This window comes from Cheilinus undulatus, linkage group 5 (genome assembly GCF_018320785.1).
Source record: "Cheilinus undulatus linkage group 5, ASM1832078v1, whole genome shotgun sequence".
Lineage (NCBI taxonomy): Eukaryota > Metazoa > Chordata > Actinopteri > Labriformes > Labridae > Cheilinus > Cheilinus undulatus.
The window spans coordinates 52,040,400-52,058,127 of record NC_054869.1 but is presented as its reverse complement, the minus strand read 5'-3'; the positions used below and the strand labels follow the sequence as shown (position 1 = coordinate 52,058,127).

General features: G+C 41.6%; 1 protein-coding gene across 1 annotated transcript in view; it reads left to right on the top strand.

Annotated features, from left to right (window-relative positions):
* prdm6 (PR domain containing 6) overlaps positions 1-12,647 on the top strand; it is a 132,453-nt gene extending 119,806 nt beyond the window's left edge. The window contains exons 8-9 of the mRNA XM_041787954.1: positions 2,424-2,600; positions 12,347-12,647. Coding sequence (XP_041643888.1) covers positions 2,424-2,600; positions 12,347-12,461 — 292 coding nt within the window. The 3' untranslated portion in view covers positions 12,462-12,647. The remainder of the gene's footprint in view (positions 1-2,423; positions 2,601-12,346) is intronic.
* The last annotated feature ends 5,081 nt before the right edge of the window (positions 12,648-17,728 follow it).

Here is a 17,728-nt window from a genome sequence, read left to right as displayed (position 1 = left end):
TAAACACTGAGACACAGAGAAAGACCAGAGAGTGTGGCGTGAGTTTATAACAGAATAACTAGATAATGGCAGCTGGGCTCTCTTGGTTTGTGTTCAGCTCAGTAAATAAAGAGTCCGATTAAATCTGTATGGAAGCAGGACACTCTATTAGCAGACACAGCTATTGTTTCAGTCTGATTCACACAATCTGCTCATATCTGTCTCTATCTTCTGTTCTCGTTCTGGTACCGTCTCTATCTCACTCCCACTAACTGCACGCTCAATGATAGATGGTCCAGTCATGAACTCGGCCTGTATTGTTGATGAGGGTCATGCTACCATGGTTACCGGAGCAGAGTCCAACTCCCTCCGTCCTGTGTCTGTCTGCAGACCTTACATTACGGTTATTTACCTCAGCCCTCTCTATTTCTGTTCAGGTTTAAATGCTTCTGCACAGGCGTTAGCAGGGCTGGAGGACCCGGTCTTTTAGCTCCCAATCAGCCCCTCATTTAGAACCAGTTTGGCTTTTGGAATGTGGATTAAAGGCGGCTAGTCCTCAAACAGGAGCTGGCTACTGTGGTTCACACTAAAGAGACATTTATGTGGAACAGTGAATGAGGCGTCATTACTCCCTCTCTTCCCCCACAAGTTTAATTACTTAATAGTGTATCTGACTCCTCTAGACCAAGGGTTCTCAACGTTGGGGTCAGGACCCCCATGGGGGTCACGAGACGCTGAGAGGGGGTCGCAAGATGCCCTAAAGAAAACTGATAATATTTTTAAATTACACTGTTGCCACTTTACACCAATTTGGCTAAATTTTAACCTGTTTTAATCACTTTTTCCCACAGTTTTTGCCAATTTTAATACATTTTTGCCTCTTAAAACCCATTTTTTTCCCAGTTCAAACCCTTTCCAACACTTTTTCTGCCTGTTTTTACCGCTTCTTGCCACTTTACACCACTTGTTGCCTCTGTTGAGCCATTATTGCCTCTATTAACCACTTTTTACCACATTTTACTCCCATTTCAACTAGGGGTGCACGATCGATCGGCCAAAATCGGAATCAGCGCCAGTTTCCTTAATTTTGGGGGATCGGTGATCAGCCGATACTTAGATAAGATCGGTGGATAAGATCGGTTGTACCTCTACCTACTAAAATGTGAAAAATGAAAGACTAAAGGAACTGATATAATTTAGTATTTTGGACAGCAATGCTCTAAACTTTTCATTTATATTTGAGAGAACTACCTCATGTGCAGTTAAAACAAGTTTGTATTGTTGCACGAGTATTGTTCAGTGTTTTTCAATAAAATAAGATTGGAACATTGAAGGATGCTGTCAGTTATAAAAAAAAAATCGGTAGCGGCCAAAATCGGAATCTGCAGGTCAGGCTTTTTAAAGATCAGTGATCGGCCAGAAAATTGCAATCGGTGCACCCCTAATTTCAACCACATTTCACTATTTGATACGCTCATTTTTGCCAGTTTAACCAATTTCTGAAAATTTCTGCCCATTTTTCTCTCTTAGTTAACCGTTTCGCCAGTCTATATCAATTTTTCATCCCATTTCACCAATTTTTCCACCTGTTTTTGCCAATTTAAAGTCATTTCAGCCACTTTAATTCCCCTTACCACTATCTAAGCCCATTTTGCCACTTTAACCAATTTTTGTCGCTTTTTGTTTTTTTTTCTAATTTTATCAAATTGTCTAACCAATATCTGCTACTTTTAAATTCCAATTTCACCACCTTTTCCACCTTTTTTTTTCCCATTATCAACCTATTCTAGCCATTTTAACCTATTTTATTTCTGTTTTAACAAAAGAGATTTGAACCCATTTTTAAGAAGGCTGTCTACCACACAAATGAATAAAAAATATACTTGCTTCTTTGGTAAGAGTGGTTATTATTCAGGTTAAAGCTCCCCCCTTTATCCCCCCTTGTCTGCACAAGATTCCAGAATGTGCATGGCTGTGTTCAACCGCCTTCAGGTACAGTGGGGGTCCCCAGTCTCTTGCACCTTTATTTTTAGGGTCCTGGGCTGAAAAGTTGAGAACCACTGCTCTAGACCAAGGGTTCTCAGCCTTTTTAGTCCGCAACCCTCAGAACAGTGTTACCAGAGACCAGGGACCCCCACTGTACCTGAAGGTGGTTAAAGCATAGTTAAACACAGTCATGCACATTCAAGAACAGCCGTACGCAGGCTTACATTTTGAGGATTTTTCAAACACTTCTTTGATTTTAGCATAAATCTCACCAATTTATTGTTTTAATTTTACATTTATGCAATTTTATACATATATCTTTTTTAAATCGGTAATATTTACAGTTTGAAATCATTAAACAATACTCCCTGTCTTTTGGAAGCCATCTGGCGATCCCCAGAGGGGTCCCAAACCCCACATTGAGAACCCCTGTCTCTTTCCGTCTCTCTCTCTCCCAGACCGTACCAGTGTGGCCACTGCTCCCAGTCTTTCTCTCAGCCGTCAGACCTGAGGAACCACGTGGTGACACACTCTAGTGACAGACCCTTCAAATGTGGATACTGTGGCCGCGCGTTCGCCGGAGCCACGACGCTGAACAACCACATCCGCACGCACACCGGGGAGAAGCCGTTCAAGTAAGTAACAGTGAGTACCCCCCAACCCGTCCAACCCACCCAGCCCCCTGCTCCCCCTGCTCAGAGACCAGTTCACTTCTCTATGACACCCAGATAACACACACTAACATCCCCCTAATACCCTCATGAGCTATCAGCTAACATCCTAGCTGCCAGGGATGTCTCTAAAAATCATGATTCAGTGAAGGAAGGCAGCCACATATCATCAATACAAATCCTTAGTGCTAAACCATATTTCAGTTCTCATGTTTCACTCTTTAGCAGATGTTGACTGTTGTCTCTAAGCAAATCTACACAATTTACAGCCTTTCCATACTAATTTGAGTTTACAGGTTGAGTTTAAGAAGAGATTAGGGCTGCACATCATTGCTAAACACCAGCACTGCAGTATCTTTTATTTCTGCAATGCAATTTTCAATTAGAGTAAACTTAAATGTTCTGTAAGAAGTCTAAAGACCAGATCAGACCGAAGACCACTGTAGGATGTTGCTGCGTGAATGAAGTGGTTGCATCTTCAGTCAGGGCAGCTGGTGTCGTCTGGGATTCAATCTATCAAACTGTCAATAGCTGGCTTTTGTTGGAAATATTCATGGCATGGTGTTCATTTCAGATCCATTCTGGAAACACCCTGAAGACACTGTTCACTATCAGTGGAGCCAGCTGGTAGGTTAAACTCTTGCTAAAGCCGGTCAGAAGAAGAGCAGAAGAAACCGTTTCCACCAAGTCTGGTTCTTTCTCTTCTTTAATAAAACCTGAAAAAAATTAGTTATAAGTGCCAACAATGGGTTAGAGAAGCAAAAAGTGGTGAAACTGGGTGAAAATGGCAAAAAGTGGCAAAAATCTGAGACTAAAAAAGGGAAACCCTCAGGCATCACTTTAATTTACTACCCATTAAAACCATTAAGGACAAAAATGTCCACTTCCAAAAAACTTCTATGAAAACTTAACATATTCATATTTAACATTACGTTATTTAACATTATTTAACTTGACATATTCAAACATTAGCCAAAATATTGACTTTGATGCATTATTAGTTTTTGTGTAGCATCCGATTTAAAATTTACTATCCGTTCGAGTCACATTCGAACCACATTTTTTGATACATAAGAAATCAAACTGGCATTTAAAGGGTTAAATCCTCAAAATGATTGAATCTTTTGTAGTTTTTAGCACAGCTGAAGTTGTTAAAGAGATCTATGCAAAAAAAAGCAGAAAAAAATATTAATCTGTTTTTATAGCAGTTTTTTGGAAGTGGACTTTGTCCTTAATGGCTCTAAAGGGTAGTAAGTTTGTTTCACAGTGTTCCACTGACCTATTAGAGCAACTGAAATTTGAATTCATATATTTGCCTAGAAATAAACTTTGTTGCAAAAAATTAGACCATGTGCACTAACACAGCCAGAATGGTGAGCAGAGAAAGAGGAAAAATGTCTCTAGTGAGTCGCAAAACAAAGGTTAATAGTGGCAAAGTTGGGCAAAGAAGAAGACAAAAAAGAGACAAAAATAGGTCACATGTGGCAAAAAATGGGTTAATAGTGTCAAAAATTGGCTAAAAGTGGCAACAACTAGCAAAATGTGTCAAAAAATGTGTTAAAAATGTGGAAACATAGTGAAACGTAGTAAAAAAGGGGTTTAAAAAGTAGCAAAAATGGGTCAAATATTGAAAAATGGGTGGAAACAGAGATGAAATGGGTTTATAGAGTGTCAGGAATAAGTAATTTTACCATCAGAGTCCCAGTGATAGCTTGGAACACCTTAATTCTGGGGTCAGGCCTGACTCCCATCCTGGATGAGTCTGCTGTGGCTACAGGTGGGCTCTAAAATTTCTCTCTCTCTCTCTCTCTCTCTCTCTCTCTCTCTCTGGGTTTAGTTCTCAAATTTTTTTTTCGAGATGCACTAAATGTTTTCTCTAATTCTGAGAATAAAGTCAGTATTCTGGATTAAAGTCAGAATTTTAAACAAAGAAAAGTCAGAATTCTGAGGTAAAAGTCTTCTGACCTTTACCTCAGAATTCTGACTTTCTTCTCACAAGTAGAAAAAACAAAATTTTGCATCTCAAATATTTTTTTTCAGTGGCCCTAATCGTCTTCCGTAGTTCTGTAAACCAGTGTATACAATGAAATGAGTTCTCTGGCATCCTCCCACAGACCAAAACATGCTCATAAGGTTAACCAGTGACTCTACATTGGCCTGAATTTTAGCCACAGATAAGCTTAACCATTAAAACGGTACAGTAGTGCTAGCCTGTATGGCTCAGGTTAGCTCTAGGGCTGGGCACGTCTGCTACGTCAGAGCTGAATGTTCGGGATTTTTCTCATTGGTCCTGCCCTTCATAAGTTTCCCAGATGAATGTGAAATATATCCATGCAGTGGATCTATGAAACGGTATATCAGGTTAATTTTTTAAGGTGTTCTCTGAAATTGCCAAACAGCAATGGTGATGAAAAGAACCATGCATGCAGCATCATTATTAAAGGGAGTGAGATGGATGGTTTATGCAACTTGAACTGGCCTAAACTGAGGGACTTTAGATGTCTTTGCTGTGGGAATATTATATTACTCAGCTCCTGCTGCAGTGTGTGAACTGATAGACTTTCAGAACAGGACTGAACAGGACTTAAAGTGGTTTGAAACAGGCTAAAATGACTAAAGACTAGTAAATCTGACACTACTTGTACAAGACTACTCTATTTACTGCTCGTTTCCATCCAGGCAGTAGAGCCAAAGAGGAGGCTGATGGGAAATACAGACAGTCTGAAGCTGCAGCCTCAAGTCTTGGCCTGTGGCAGCATTGCAGTATGAAAATATTTATATTTGGTTCAGCTGCATAGAAAGAGACGACTAGTGAAGCTGATGACATAGACCCATTTAGTTCACCGTCCCTTCTCCATTAATCATGATCTCTCTGTGGAGATTTTTGTACCTCTGCTGTCACAGGGCCATGGTTCTTAGCCAGGAAAGGATGGACTGCCAGCTCCACTCCGGGTCGGAGGAGAGTCTCTGCCCCAAGTGGAGGAGTTCAAGTATCTCGGGGTCTTGTTCACGAGTGAGGCAAAGATGGAGCGAAAGATTGACAGACAGATCGGTTCGGCACCTGCAGTGATGCAGACGTTATACCGGTCCATTGTGGTGAAGAGAGAGCTGAGTCAGAAGGCAAAGCTCTCAATTTACCGGTCGATCTACGTTCCAACCCTCACCTATGGTCACAAGCTGTGGGTACTGACCAAAAGAACAAGATCGCGAATACAAGCGGCTGAAATGAGCTTTCTCCGCAGGGTGTCTGGGCTCAGCCTAAGAGATAGGGGCAGGAAGAGACTCAGAGTAGAGCTGCAGCTCCTCCACACTGAGAGGAGCCAGATGAGGTGGTTCGGGTATCTTGTAAGGATGCCTCCCAGACGTCTCCCTGAGAAGGTGTTTCGGGCATGTCCATCTGGGAGTAGACCCCGGGGCAGACCCAGGACACGTTGGAGGGATCACATCTCTCGGCTGGCCTGGGAATACCTCGGTATCCTCTCAGAGGAGCTGGTGGAAGTGGCTGGGGAGAGTAGTGTCTGGGCTTCTCTGCTGAGACTGCTGCCCCCATGACCTGGACCCGGACCCAGATAAGCGGAAGAAGATGGATGGATGGATGCTGTCACAGCGACTGTGACATCTGACCTCTCCTTTCCATACTAATATCTTCCCGCGTTGCCAGCCATCAAGGACGTTCTCTTCTTGTTCATGAACCAGTAAAACACACAGACAGCAGTTAGAAGAGGACGTGGATCTCCATACTAACACTTCACATTTTCCTCAGTGACTGATGGAATCAAAGAGTAATCCACGCTGCAGTCAGGATGTCCTGATGCTGCTGTCCTGCTGTCATCCTGTCAGAGCCAGAGGACAATAAAGGTTCCCCCGGTGGACCCAGAGGTCAGCGTTCGGGGGGGACAGGAAGTGGAAAGAGCAGGAGATATTAACGAAAGTGAAAAAGCAAAATAAGCGAATCTAGTGGACACCTGTCAGGGGAACAAGAGGGGAAACACATTAATGTTCTTAATAAGCAATCAGAGAAATCCCCAGCTGTCATTGACGTGGAGAGTGAAAGGGTGAGAAGAACGAGGGAGAAAATGAGAGGAAGAGCACAGAGGAACAAGAGATCACGGTGTAAAAAGTAAAACGACAAGCGCCCGGCGAGAAATCTGCTTAAAGCAAATCAGCATTCTTAATAAGCAATCGGAGGAAACCCCGAAGCTTTTCATCAGCACTTCAGAGTCTCGGTGGAGGCAGAGCGGGACAAAGACAATCATGGACGGGCGTCAGAAATCTTTAGCAGATCGATGGCTCGGGGAGTTATCTCCTTTTGGACGGCGCGGCGAATAGATTAAAGCTGCCACTGTCACTTTGTCAGGAGGAAAACGCTCAACTTTATTTTCCCGCTGAGGAGACAGAGGTGGCGATTCTGTGTGGTCGGCAGCTTTTCAGAACCGATACTCGCTGGAGTGTGGAGCCTGTCAAAGTGCTGCTCTTCTGTTGTTCTGCCGTTTTCTAATCAGTGTCTCAGAATAAAGAAACATCACAATTTTAAGTATCCTCCTGTGGGCTCAGAGAGGAGCCGGCGCCTATTAAGTAGATCGGAGACATGCACCCGGATGTTCCTGGCTCTTCTTTTTAAAAAATTTTCACGTTTATCAGGATTTTATCAAAAGCACCCTCTTCTTTTTAGGAATCATTCAATCAAACATGTAGAATTTTGACACTGAAATTTCTACATTGATTTAAAAAAGAAGACTTAACTTCTGTTAGATATGTTCAAACATGAATCTTTGTTGTCTTATGTAGTCCAGCACATTTTAACCCATGAAGTGTCCACGTTTGCATGTTCTCCTGCACGTGTAGGTTCTCAGGCTTCCTCACACAAACCAGAAACATGTTTGTTAGGTTAATCAGTCTTTCTAAATAGGCTGTAGGTGAAAGTGTGAGTGAACATGGTCCTTTGTCTCTCCCCAAACCCACCAACAGAATTGGTCTTGCCCCTGACAAACCCAGAGAATGGCCCCTGATAAACCCAGAGACTGGCCCCTGATAAACCAAGAGACTGGCCCCTGATGACCCAGAGAATGGCCCCTGATAAATCCAGAGAATGGACCCTATCAAACCCAGAGAATGGGCCCCTGATAAACCCAGAGACTGGCCCCTGATAAATCCAGAGAATGGCCCCTGACAAACCCAGAGAATGGGCCCTGTTGTGATTTATTCATCAGAGGATCTGAGAGATCGTGGTGGGTATTGGGGATAAAAAGGTCTTATAAATAAGAGCGGGCTAAACCCTGGAGAGATTTTAAAATGAGATACAATTTAAAAGTTATTCTAAAATCAACAGGGAGCAGAACACAGGGGTGATGTGCTCCCATCTGCATGTACCTGTTAATAAAGGAGGACTTATTGACTTACCTTAGCCCAATCCTGCATGTCATCTCTCTCCACTGTCCGAATAAAGGCATAAATAGTCTAATAAACTGCAGTCAGACTGACTATTCTTGTGCTGCTGTGTGCCAAGCTTTTTTAATCAATTACAGTGTTTAAAGTTTATCCTCATAATCCACATGAATTTGTTAATGTTTCATTGCAGAATCTTGACATAGGTAGAGATGTAGCCCCAGTTTGTTCAGCCAGCCGCCTGAATCCTCAGCACTGAGTCGTAACAACGCTGTTAATGGAGACTTGTTGTACATGTCTGGTTTCTTCTCTGGGTTCCATCAGTCCTGTCAATCTGTGACTGAACACCGTCTTTACTTGTTTGCTCCTCATCCCGTCTCCTTTTTACAGAGGAGACTGAGATAAGAGACGAGCTGAAACTTCACTCATCCTCAAGAGAAAGTCATTAAAGCCACCTCTGTCCTCCTGTCAGGACCGAGTGGTCAGCGTTATTTTCCCCCGCTGAGAGAAGAAAAAGAGAAGAAGGAGGCGACCGCCTGGTTTCTCCTCTGCTCTTTGTTGTGTAGAAGAGGCGTCCTCGTGTTTGTCCTGCTGGATAAGTGGCTGTGACAGACGAGCTTTGATGTCGGAGCTGGTGTGGTTTTGTAGATTTACAGATGAATTAGAGCAGGACCATCCTCCTCCACACCAGAGCACTTCAGTCGACTAAGAAGAGAGTAAGACAATTTATAAAACAAGGATGCTAACATGGCTCTAGCTACCACTGAGGTCACCAAGGTCAGGACCTGAAGGCTCCTGTCCTCAATTTGCAATCTTTGGTAGAAGCCAAAGCCTACAGTTTCTAACTAGTTCACTATGTTTTTTACAAATAATAATAATCACTCTTATCAAAGCAACAAGTATATATATTTTTTCGTGCTGTAGTGTATAGCTTTCTAAAAAATGTAAACCCCTTTTCTTAAATCTAGAGTTCACGGCACATCCCACTGTAAATTGCCTGCCAGCTTTTGAACCGTCAGTCGTAGACACTAACTTGTTTTTTCCTGTGAGAGCTCTGTATTGTGCCTTTTTAAATATGTTCTTCGTGCATTCGTGGCTCGTACAGAACATTTTCTAGTGAGCCCGGAACTTGGCTGACTTCCTGGGGGTCTCTGAGGGCAGCGTTGGTGTGTACAACAATAAGTGACACCGTTTATAAAGATGTTAGTAACTTTCAAACCATAAGTCATAGAGACACACTCTTTTTTCCTCTGAAAGCTGACCATTTTGCCATTTGTTTGCTACCCTCAATGTCTCCATAGCCCTTAAGGACACTGTTCTAGCAAGCCCAGAGCTTCACAGACTTTTCAGGGTTTTTAAAGATTAAATCCATGGTGCTAGATTCAATTACAAGCACCTTTTTTTTTTTTTAAATCCATTTTCGAACACGTTCTTTGGCTTTCTTCAATGGGTCGCGCCATATTTGTTTAGGGCAATGTTTACATGCAATGCATTGTGGGAGGGGCTGTCCTCGAATAGCAAGATGTTGCGTCTCTACTGCTTTAAGGAATGACACTAATGAATCTAACTGCAAAAAAGCGCCTGGACTTTTTTTTTTTTAAATATTTGTAGATATTTTGAAAACTGATAGTCACAGAATATTTATTTATATTTCACTTTTTTTGTCCCCAAGAGATGGGAGAACAAGTCTGTGCAAAGAAAAGGCTTTGTAACTTTTGTTTACTGGGTGTTATCGATAAAAATCTTTGAGTTTTAAATTCCGATTTGTTTTTAACTTTTATCTTTAGAGTCCTATAACTTTTTCAGAAACCAAGTGACATTACTGTAGTAGATATATTCTTAAAGCCCAGGTTGTCCTAAAAAATGTTCAGAGCTTGACTGTGCACCACAGGGTTGATGTTTTACAAGTTTTTTAAGACAAAAAGTCCAGGCAAGACATGATGGTGAAAAAATAGCTGTGAGCTCTAACAGTAAACGGGTTCAAAGAGTCAAAAATGGGCAGAAGAGGCTAAATGGGATTTTTAAGAGTAGCAGAAAAGGGATAAAAGTAGCAACAATGCCTTTAAAGTGGTAAAAACTGGCCGAGAAATGGTGAACACGGATAACAAGTTGCAAAATGGGATTAAAGTGGCAATACTGGAAATGAAAAAAATTAAATTGAGTAAAAATCTGCAAAAAGGGTGTAAAAAGGGGTGAAATGGGGTTGAAAGTTTCAAAATGGGTCAACAGAGGCAACAAAGAGTGGAAGGTGGCAAAAATGGGATTCCAGTGGCAGAAATAGATGGAACAAATAGTGAAATGGAGGTAAAATTGGCTAAACTGGGCATAAAGAAGGATGAACTTGGATCAACAGTGCCAAGTTAGGCTGTAAAGGTGGTGAAATGGGATTTCAGAGTAGCAAAAATGGGTTAAAAGTGGTAAAAACTGGCAGAAAATGGATTACAAGTTGCAAAATGCATTTAAAGTGTCAATATTGGATGTGACAAATAGTGAAATTGGGTTAAAATTGTCAAAAATGGTCGTAAAAAGTGGTAGAAAGGATTAATAAGCAGCAACATGGCTTACCAGTGGCAGGAATGGGTTAAAAAGGTGGTGAACTGGGGTTCAAAAGTAGCAAAAATGGAATAAAAGTGGCAAAAAATGTCACCTAAATGCACTGATACTGTCATTAAATCACATCTGGGATGGGCCCGTTCTCTAGGTTCAAATCTGTGAGCAGGCCTGAGAATAAAAGGTGATCTTCAACATGTGATTTACCCTCGGTAGACTCATTCCTGTGTTTCTGTTGAAGTCTTAGACCCTAGGAGAGGGTCTGATCTAGTCCCGGGGTAGTTTAGTCTGATTTTATTGGCTCCAGTCATGAGGAAACAGCTTCAAAACGTCGCAATAGGTTGTTTGCAATCAGGTGGTCCAGAATGTCTGCTGGGGGTCAGGAAGTGAGCGAAAGCCATTAGGAATGAATGGGCATGGAGAAGAGTTAGTACTTTACAGCTCTAAATGGACCTGTACGCTGCATCATCATTTTAAAACTGCATTTTCTTTGTTGATGATCTGAAACATTTAAGAGTGACACAGAAAAAGCGATCATGGAGGAGGCCGTGTAAAACTCGGGTTAAAGAGCCTCCAGGTGTCTTTTGTTTCTTGACTCAGTCAAGCTTCGCTGCAAAAAAAAAATGCCTCCTCCTTATCTGCCTAACACCCCCCTCCCCCTCCTCCTATCTATCTAACAGCATGTTAGTCTTGTTTCAGGGCTGTTGAGTCCAATCCCTCCTCACAGCTCTCTCTTTGAACACCCACACCCCCCACCCCCCCTCAGCTTGGACTAAAAGCTCCCTCTCTTCTCCCTGTCTATTGAAAGTGACAGTGACGCTGCTTTATCAGGCCGCGATACGTCCCAGTGTGTGTGTGAGTGTGTGTTAAAGTGTGTGAGATGGGAATACCCTCCAACACACACCCCCGCCCAGCCCACTAGATAGATTATTGACAGGTTGACCGTGTGTCTGGGTGTAATTTGTTGGTCAGGTTGTGAAGATCAGGGCAACAATTACAGCTTTCTGCTCCGCTGGGCCTCACACACACTTTATACTGTCATTGGATATTAGAGTTAGCAGCAGGGAGAGTGTGTGTCTGCATGTGTGTATATGTGTATATTAGCTGGGCCAGATCCACTAAAGACTAGCGGGGCTTTTTGCACATTTATAAGCTGTGCAAATGCCAAAAAAGATGGTGTCTGATCTAACCTTGTAAAGTACAGTTGCATTGCTTAATGCTTTAAGTCAGGGGTGTCAAACTCGACCCATGGTACAGTTGTACCTGGCCCGCCAGATCCTATCATATTTTTATTATAACTGGCCCACTGGTCTGCAGATTTCCTCCAGTATAAACATGTAAACCTAACCCTGATGATTGAAAACATCCTTGTTAAGTCATGAAAATAAGAAAAAGTTCAAATAGATAAAAAGTTAGGAAAGTGGGAAAATACATTTCTGTTTTCATTTTATATTCCTAATTTTGCATCTCACAGTTATCAGGCAAAGTTATGGTTTTTACTTTTTATTTCTTATTTTTTAAAACAATGCAGAAATAGTTTATCTGAAACATTTAAGTGTGACAAATATGCAAAAAATACAAAATCAGGAAGGGGGCAAACATTTCACACCACACTTGCATCATTTTTCTCCATTTAGCCTAACCAATGATGATTTCTAACCCACATCACCCAGCCCTATCATGTATGATGTTTTTTACTTTCTTGCACTGTTTCTGCTCTTCTCTTCTCCCTGATATCTGATTGCTCTTTCTCTCTTTGTGTTTCTGTCCATCAGATGTGAGCGATGTGATCGCAGCTTCACACAGGCCACTCAGCTGAGCCGCCACCAGCGACTTCCCAACGAGTGTAAACCGGTGAACGAGAGCAGCGAGTCCATCGAGGTGGATTAACCCCGACTGTCGACTGAGACCACGTTCACACTGAGACTGCTAAACCTGAAAACACATCCTCTCCAGCACTGAGTCTCTGCTTTTCTCAAATGTAAATTCATATATTTTTAAAATTCAAGAGCAGACGGATAAAAAAGAAGGCCAGCTCATCTACAAAAATTCCTCTGACAAAGGTGACGGCAAAGACGGCTGTAGAAGCCGGACACTAAATTTAAGACAAACAAATCAATAAGAAGGCTGGGAAAATATGAACCAGACTATAACTCCTGTAAATACACAGGTCATTCACAAAGTTGTCAGACCCCCTTCTCAGTTTTCCAGTTTTATGGCGGGTGGGTGGTCTCCAGTGATCTGAGAGTCTGGTGGAGTCGTCTAGACCAGTGGTTCTCAAATGGTGTAAGGCACTAGTGTGCCTTAAGGCAAGTCTAGGTGTGCCATGGGAGTTGTACCATACATTATTACTACAACTTTATAGCAAGTACTGCAACCAGGCCTGCCCACAGATCTGACTGGACCCCCAAAATACCCCGGAGAATGGGACCTCCCTAGTTGGGATTTATTGATGATGTCAGTGTGTGTGTGTTGGATCAGTAGCATTGGTGCTAGCATCCTGGCTAACAGTGACCTCGTTAAGAGCTGAAAAGCGTGGCAAGCTATTACTGGGTTGAAATTGGTGCTGAAATTATTAATTATTTTAACCAAGTTTACCAATTTTTCCACCCATTTTTGACACTTATTTTGACAACATAAACCATTTTGCTGCTTTATTTAGCAATTTTTTGCCACTTCTTATTACTACTTTTGACCTATTTTGCCACTTTTTAAATCGATTTTAACCCTTTTTTTTACATTTTTTTTACAACAACCCTATCAGGCCACTTGTAGCTCATTTTTGCCACTATTTTGACATTCTCAACAAGTTTCGGCTAATTTCAACCCCCTTGTTTAGCCACTTTTTACCAATTCTCGCCCATTTCTGACTTTGTTTTGCCACTTTTTGCCCAATTTTGCCATGTTTTTCCATCACTTTAACCCATTTTGCCTCTTTTTGCACACTTTTGCCATCTCCAGGATCCCCCATGATCCCCAATTGACTGGGCCCCAGAAAGCTCTCCCCTTTATCTCACCTTATAGGCCACCTTGGCTGTAACATTATTTAAAAAGTCTATTTTCTGTCGATTTAAATATGGTGTGCCTTGAGATTTTGGCTTAACCTTAGGTGTGCCTTGGGCGAAAAAAGTTTGAAAACCACTGGTCTAGTGTGTGGCCAGCCTTAATAAGAGAGGTGACCAAGAACCTGATGGTCACAGCTCTGGAGATCCCTGCTTAGGGAAGGGTCCTGGTCTCTGCACTTCTATAGAGAGGGGTGTGCCTGCAGAATCATGTCCACTCCAGTGTTAATTTTGGCAGCTATTTTTAATTTTGGTCTTAGTTTTAGTCTTTAAATGATATGCATTTTAGTTTTAGGCACATTTTAGTCATTTCTATCCTTTTTAGTTTTAGTCCATAAAAAGTCCTCACATTTTAGTCTTATTTTAGTCCAAGCATTTATTCTCTTGTCTAAATTTGGTACCAAATCATGCTAGTGTGTTCTCTGCACTCTGCCAAACCTGGGGTCCCTGCTTTCTACAGCTGAGAGGCAGAATAGATACAGATGCTTTGTTTTTGACAGATTTACCCACAGTGGAGAAAAATCCCAGATTTTGAATGTCCGATGAAAACTAAATTACATTTTAGTCTAGTTTTAGTCATTTTGAAGAAAAAATAAATTCAGTTTCAGTCGTCACAGATCTATTTTTGTTAGTCTTAGGCCTCGTTTACACGACAACGTTTTGCTTTGTTTTCTGTTTTCATTTTCAAAAAGTTCCTCGTTTAGACGGCAACCTTTTCAAAACTATCTCCGTTCACACATGACTGTGGGAAACACCAAAAATGATGTAGTATACATGTCAGGCCAGTAGATGGCGGGGGGGATTTTGCAATGAACCTTCGAGCCAGCCTTTGGGCTGTCCTTTGATGGCATGTGGGTCGAGTCAGAATCTGGTGCAGGCACACGTCTCCGCTGATCCAAGTGATGGTGAAGTAAATCAACACTTTGTTGGAGACGTACAGTTAAATTCAAAAGAGTGAGGAGCACGAACAGTACACTGGTGTCGGCCATCTTTGTTTTGTTTTGGGCTTCCAATCCACGCATGTGTATAATGGCCCAAACATAATCGGGCAGAACGTACACGGAACGGACTCCGCGGAGGTCCGTGCGGACTCAAAGCGGACGTCTGCAAGGCCCGTGCGCGCAAAGCTCTCAGAGCGACTGCTGTCCTCTGTGCAGCGTTGACGGGTGAGCGGTGACTCCCAGGGTGGAGAAGGAGTGGGGCTTGGTGCCCAACTAGATCATTAAACTTTTTATTTTTACTTTTTCTTTTATTTTATATCATTTGGAAGTATTGAAAATGTTTTTCCACGTCAATACCTGGCATGTCCTTCACCAACATGGCTTACTCCCCTTCCTCGTCTCTTGTGGCATTTAATGGCCGTACCAATGTCTCTTAATTTTACTGCTTAAAGCCATCAGGCAGAGCAGCTCCTCTTCCTCTTCGTCAGTGTAGGACGCCATGACAGAAAAATGTAAACAATGCGCAAGGATTGTGGGAAATGTAGGATTTCATGGAAATTTCACAGGAAACTACTACACGGCAGTGCGCCTGACTAAGGAAGCTCTGATGACTGCGGACATTCCGCGCGGAGTCCGCTCTGCTCACAGTACGCTCGAGTATGTTCGGGCCTTAAGCCTGCTCGCACATGGATATTTACTGCAGCCGCAGTGCGCATGTCCGTTTTCAGAAAGTGCCGTTTTCCCTGTTTACACGGAGACAGAGACGGGGGCATTTTGAAAAACTTCCACTCTGGACCCCGTTTCCAAAAAGTTCCATTTTCAGGCACCAAAATGCCGTTGCCGTGTAGACGAACAGCCAAAACGCTACAAAACTTTTGCGTTTTCACTCGAAAACATTGTCGTTTAAACGGGGCCTTAGTCTAGTTTCTGTCATGGAAGAAAAGGCTGTCGACGAACATTTTTAGTCATAGTTTTAGTTTACGAAATTAACACTGGTCCAATCAGGTTAATTTGGCACAGGTGTGCTCCGATCAAGGTGTAGAAACATCTCAGCAAAGACATGGAGGAACCTGAGCGGCATTTAGAGAGTTACAGTTAAGCCTTTTGAACTCTTATGTCAATGTGATATTTCAGGGTTTTTTAAAATAATTTGCAAAAAAAAAAACCTCTGTTTTCACTCGCTCATGATGGGGCACTGAGTGGAGATTAATGAGAATAACACTTACTGTAGCATCAGGCTGCAACATAAGAAAAGAGAACCAAGTAAAGGTGGTCTGAATGCTTTCTGAATGAACTGTGTATGTTTCAGGGATCCAGGTACCAAGTGGTTACCGATTTTATATCCAGTAGCTCAGACTGCATTTAGAGGTGGTCCGGGATGCTCCCATCAACTGCATTATTGATAAAACAATGTGAAACAAAACAAAATGACATTTTTCTTTATTAGGAACACTAGTAATGCTTCCAGGACTGAATCAGCAGGGATGCAGGGTTTACTCACCAAACCAACACAAACCCAAAGTTCCTCACAGGAGCCGTCAGTGTTTTCATGTTTTGCTCCTCACATGTGAGCAAAGTCTGACTGGTGACAGTTTTACCTCGACTGACTCAGAGAGGAGAGACGTTAAAGCCACATCCATCCTGCTGGAGAGAATCTTGATTCAACCAAACCAAAGATCCTTTTTTTTCCAGCAGAGAGGAAAAAACCTGGGACTAACCAGCGAGGATATTTATTGGGAATCCTCTCAGGTTTCCCTCCAAAGAAAACTCTTTTCTTGAAACCGGGACAAGAACAATGAAATACCAAAAAAATTCAGACTGATGTTCTGTCTGTAGCTTTACTTCCTGGTTTCTTTTTATTTCTTTTTGCAGCAGCAATGCCAAAGGAGGCTGCGACCAAAGCTAACAGACTGAGAATGCACACGGACGTCACAGGACGACGCTCGAGTTTTACATTAAAAATGGACCGAATACAAAGACATGGAGTATGTATAGTAAAGAAAAGGACAGAAAAACAAATTCTATTTATCGTGTTCCTCATAACATGCTTCAGGCACTTTTCTTTTAAAATGTTGATAATTTAATTTTGCAGCTCCGACGTCGGCTAATGTAAAGATGGAGAGACAAGAGGAGATAATGGACGTGATTTCTTATAGAAATAATCCCATTATTCATAGAAATGTGTCTAATATTACTCAGAAAGTGTCTGAAATGGATCTGGGTTAAAGATAGTTTGTTCTTTTTCTCACTGTAGCATTTCAAGATTTTGATCCATCGTTTTTATTTCATTACAGAGACCATATCTGATCCAAAAAGAGGAACTGTTTCTGTTTCAATGATTTGTAATCGCTGGAGGCCATTTCTTTCTCATGGAGTGTATTTGCTACGTTTTTCATAATTCATCTGGCTCATGAGCAATCTCAGTAGAAGTGTAAATATTCCTGTGTCATAATGAAACTCTTTGTATTAAAATGAGTGAGGGTAAAAGCACAGTTACTACATGAACACCAAAAAGGGTTATGTGCCTGAGAGTTTAAAAGCTTTAACAGAAATAAATAATAAAAAATACAACTGTAACTTCTCTGTCCAAAGACTGAGTGTTGAAGCTGCTGGATGAAAATCTACAAACCAAAACTCAAAGATGTGTTTGACCTTTACTTCAGCCACACAAACGTCTGCAAGAGTCTCTCACCATCTGCGAGACTCGAGACGAGGAGACATTTTTATCTTTATTATCTTTATTATATTATATTCACTTGGGTTTATTAGTGATCTCTATAAATAAAACCACATTACCCATAATCCTAAGGCAGTGATACTCAACGTGTGGCTCTTTTATGTCTTCATTTTAAATATTATTCCCAGAGAAAACCTTAAAAAAGGAAAACTTTTTTTTAACCCCTTTTCATCCATTTAAGCTGCCTTTTGTCATTAGATGCCTCATTTTCCTACTTTTTTTTGCCAATTTTTGCCCATTTAAGCTGCCTTTTGTCATTAGATACCTCATTTTCCTACTTTTTTTTGCCAATTTTTGCCCATTTAAGCTGCCTTTTGTCATTAGGTACCTATTTTTCCCACTTTTTTGCCAATTTTTGCCCATTTAAGCTACCTTTTGCATTAAATAACACTTTTTCCTCCTCTTTTTCCCATTTTT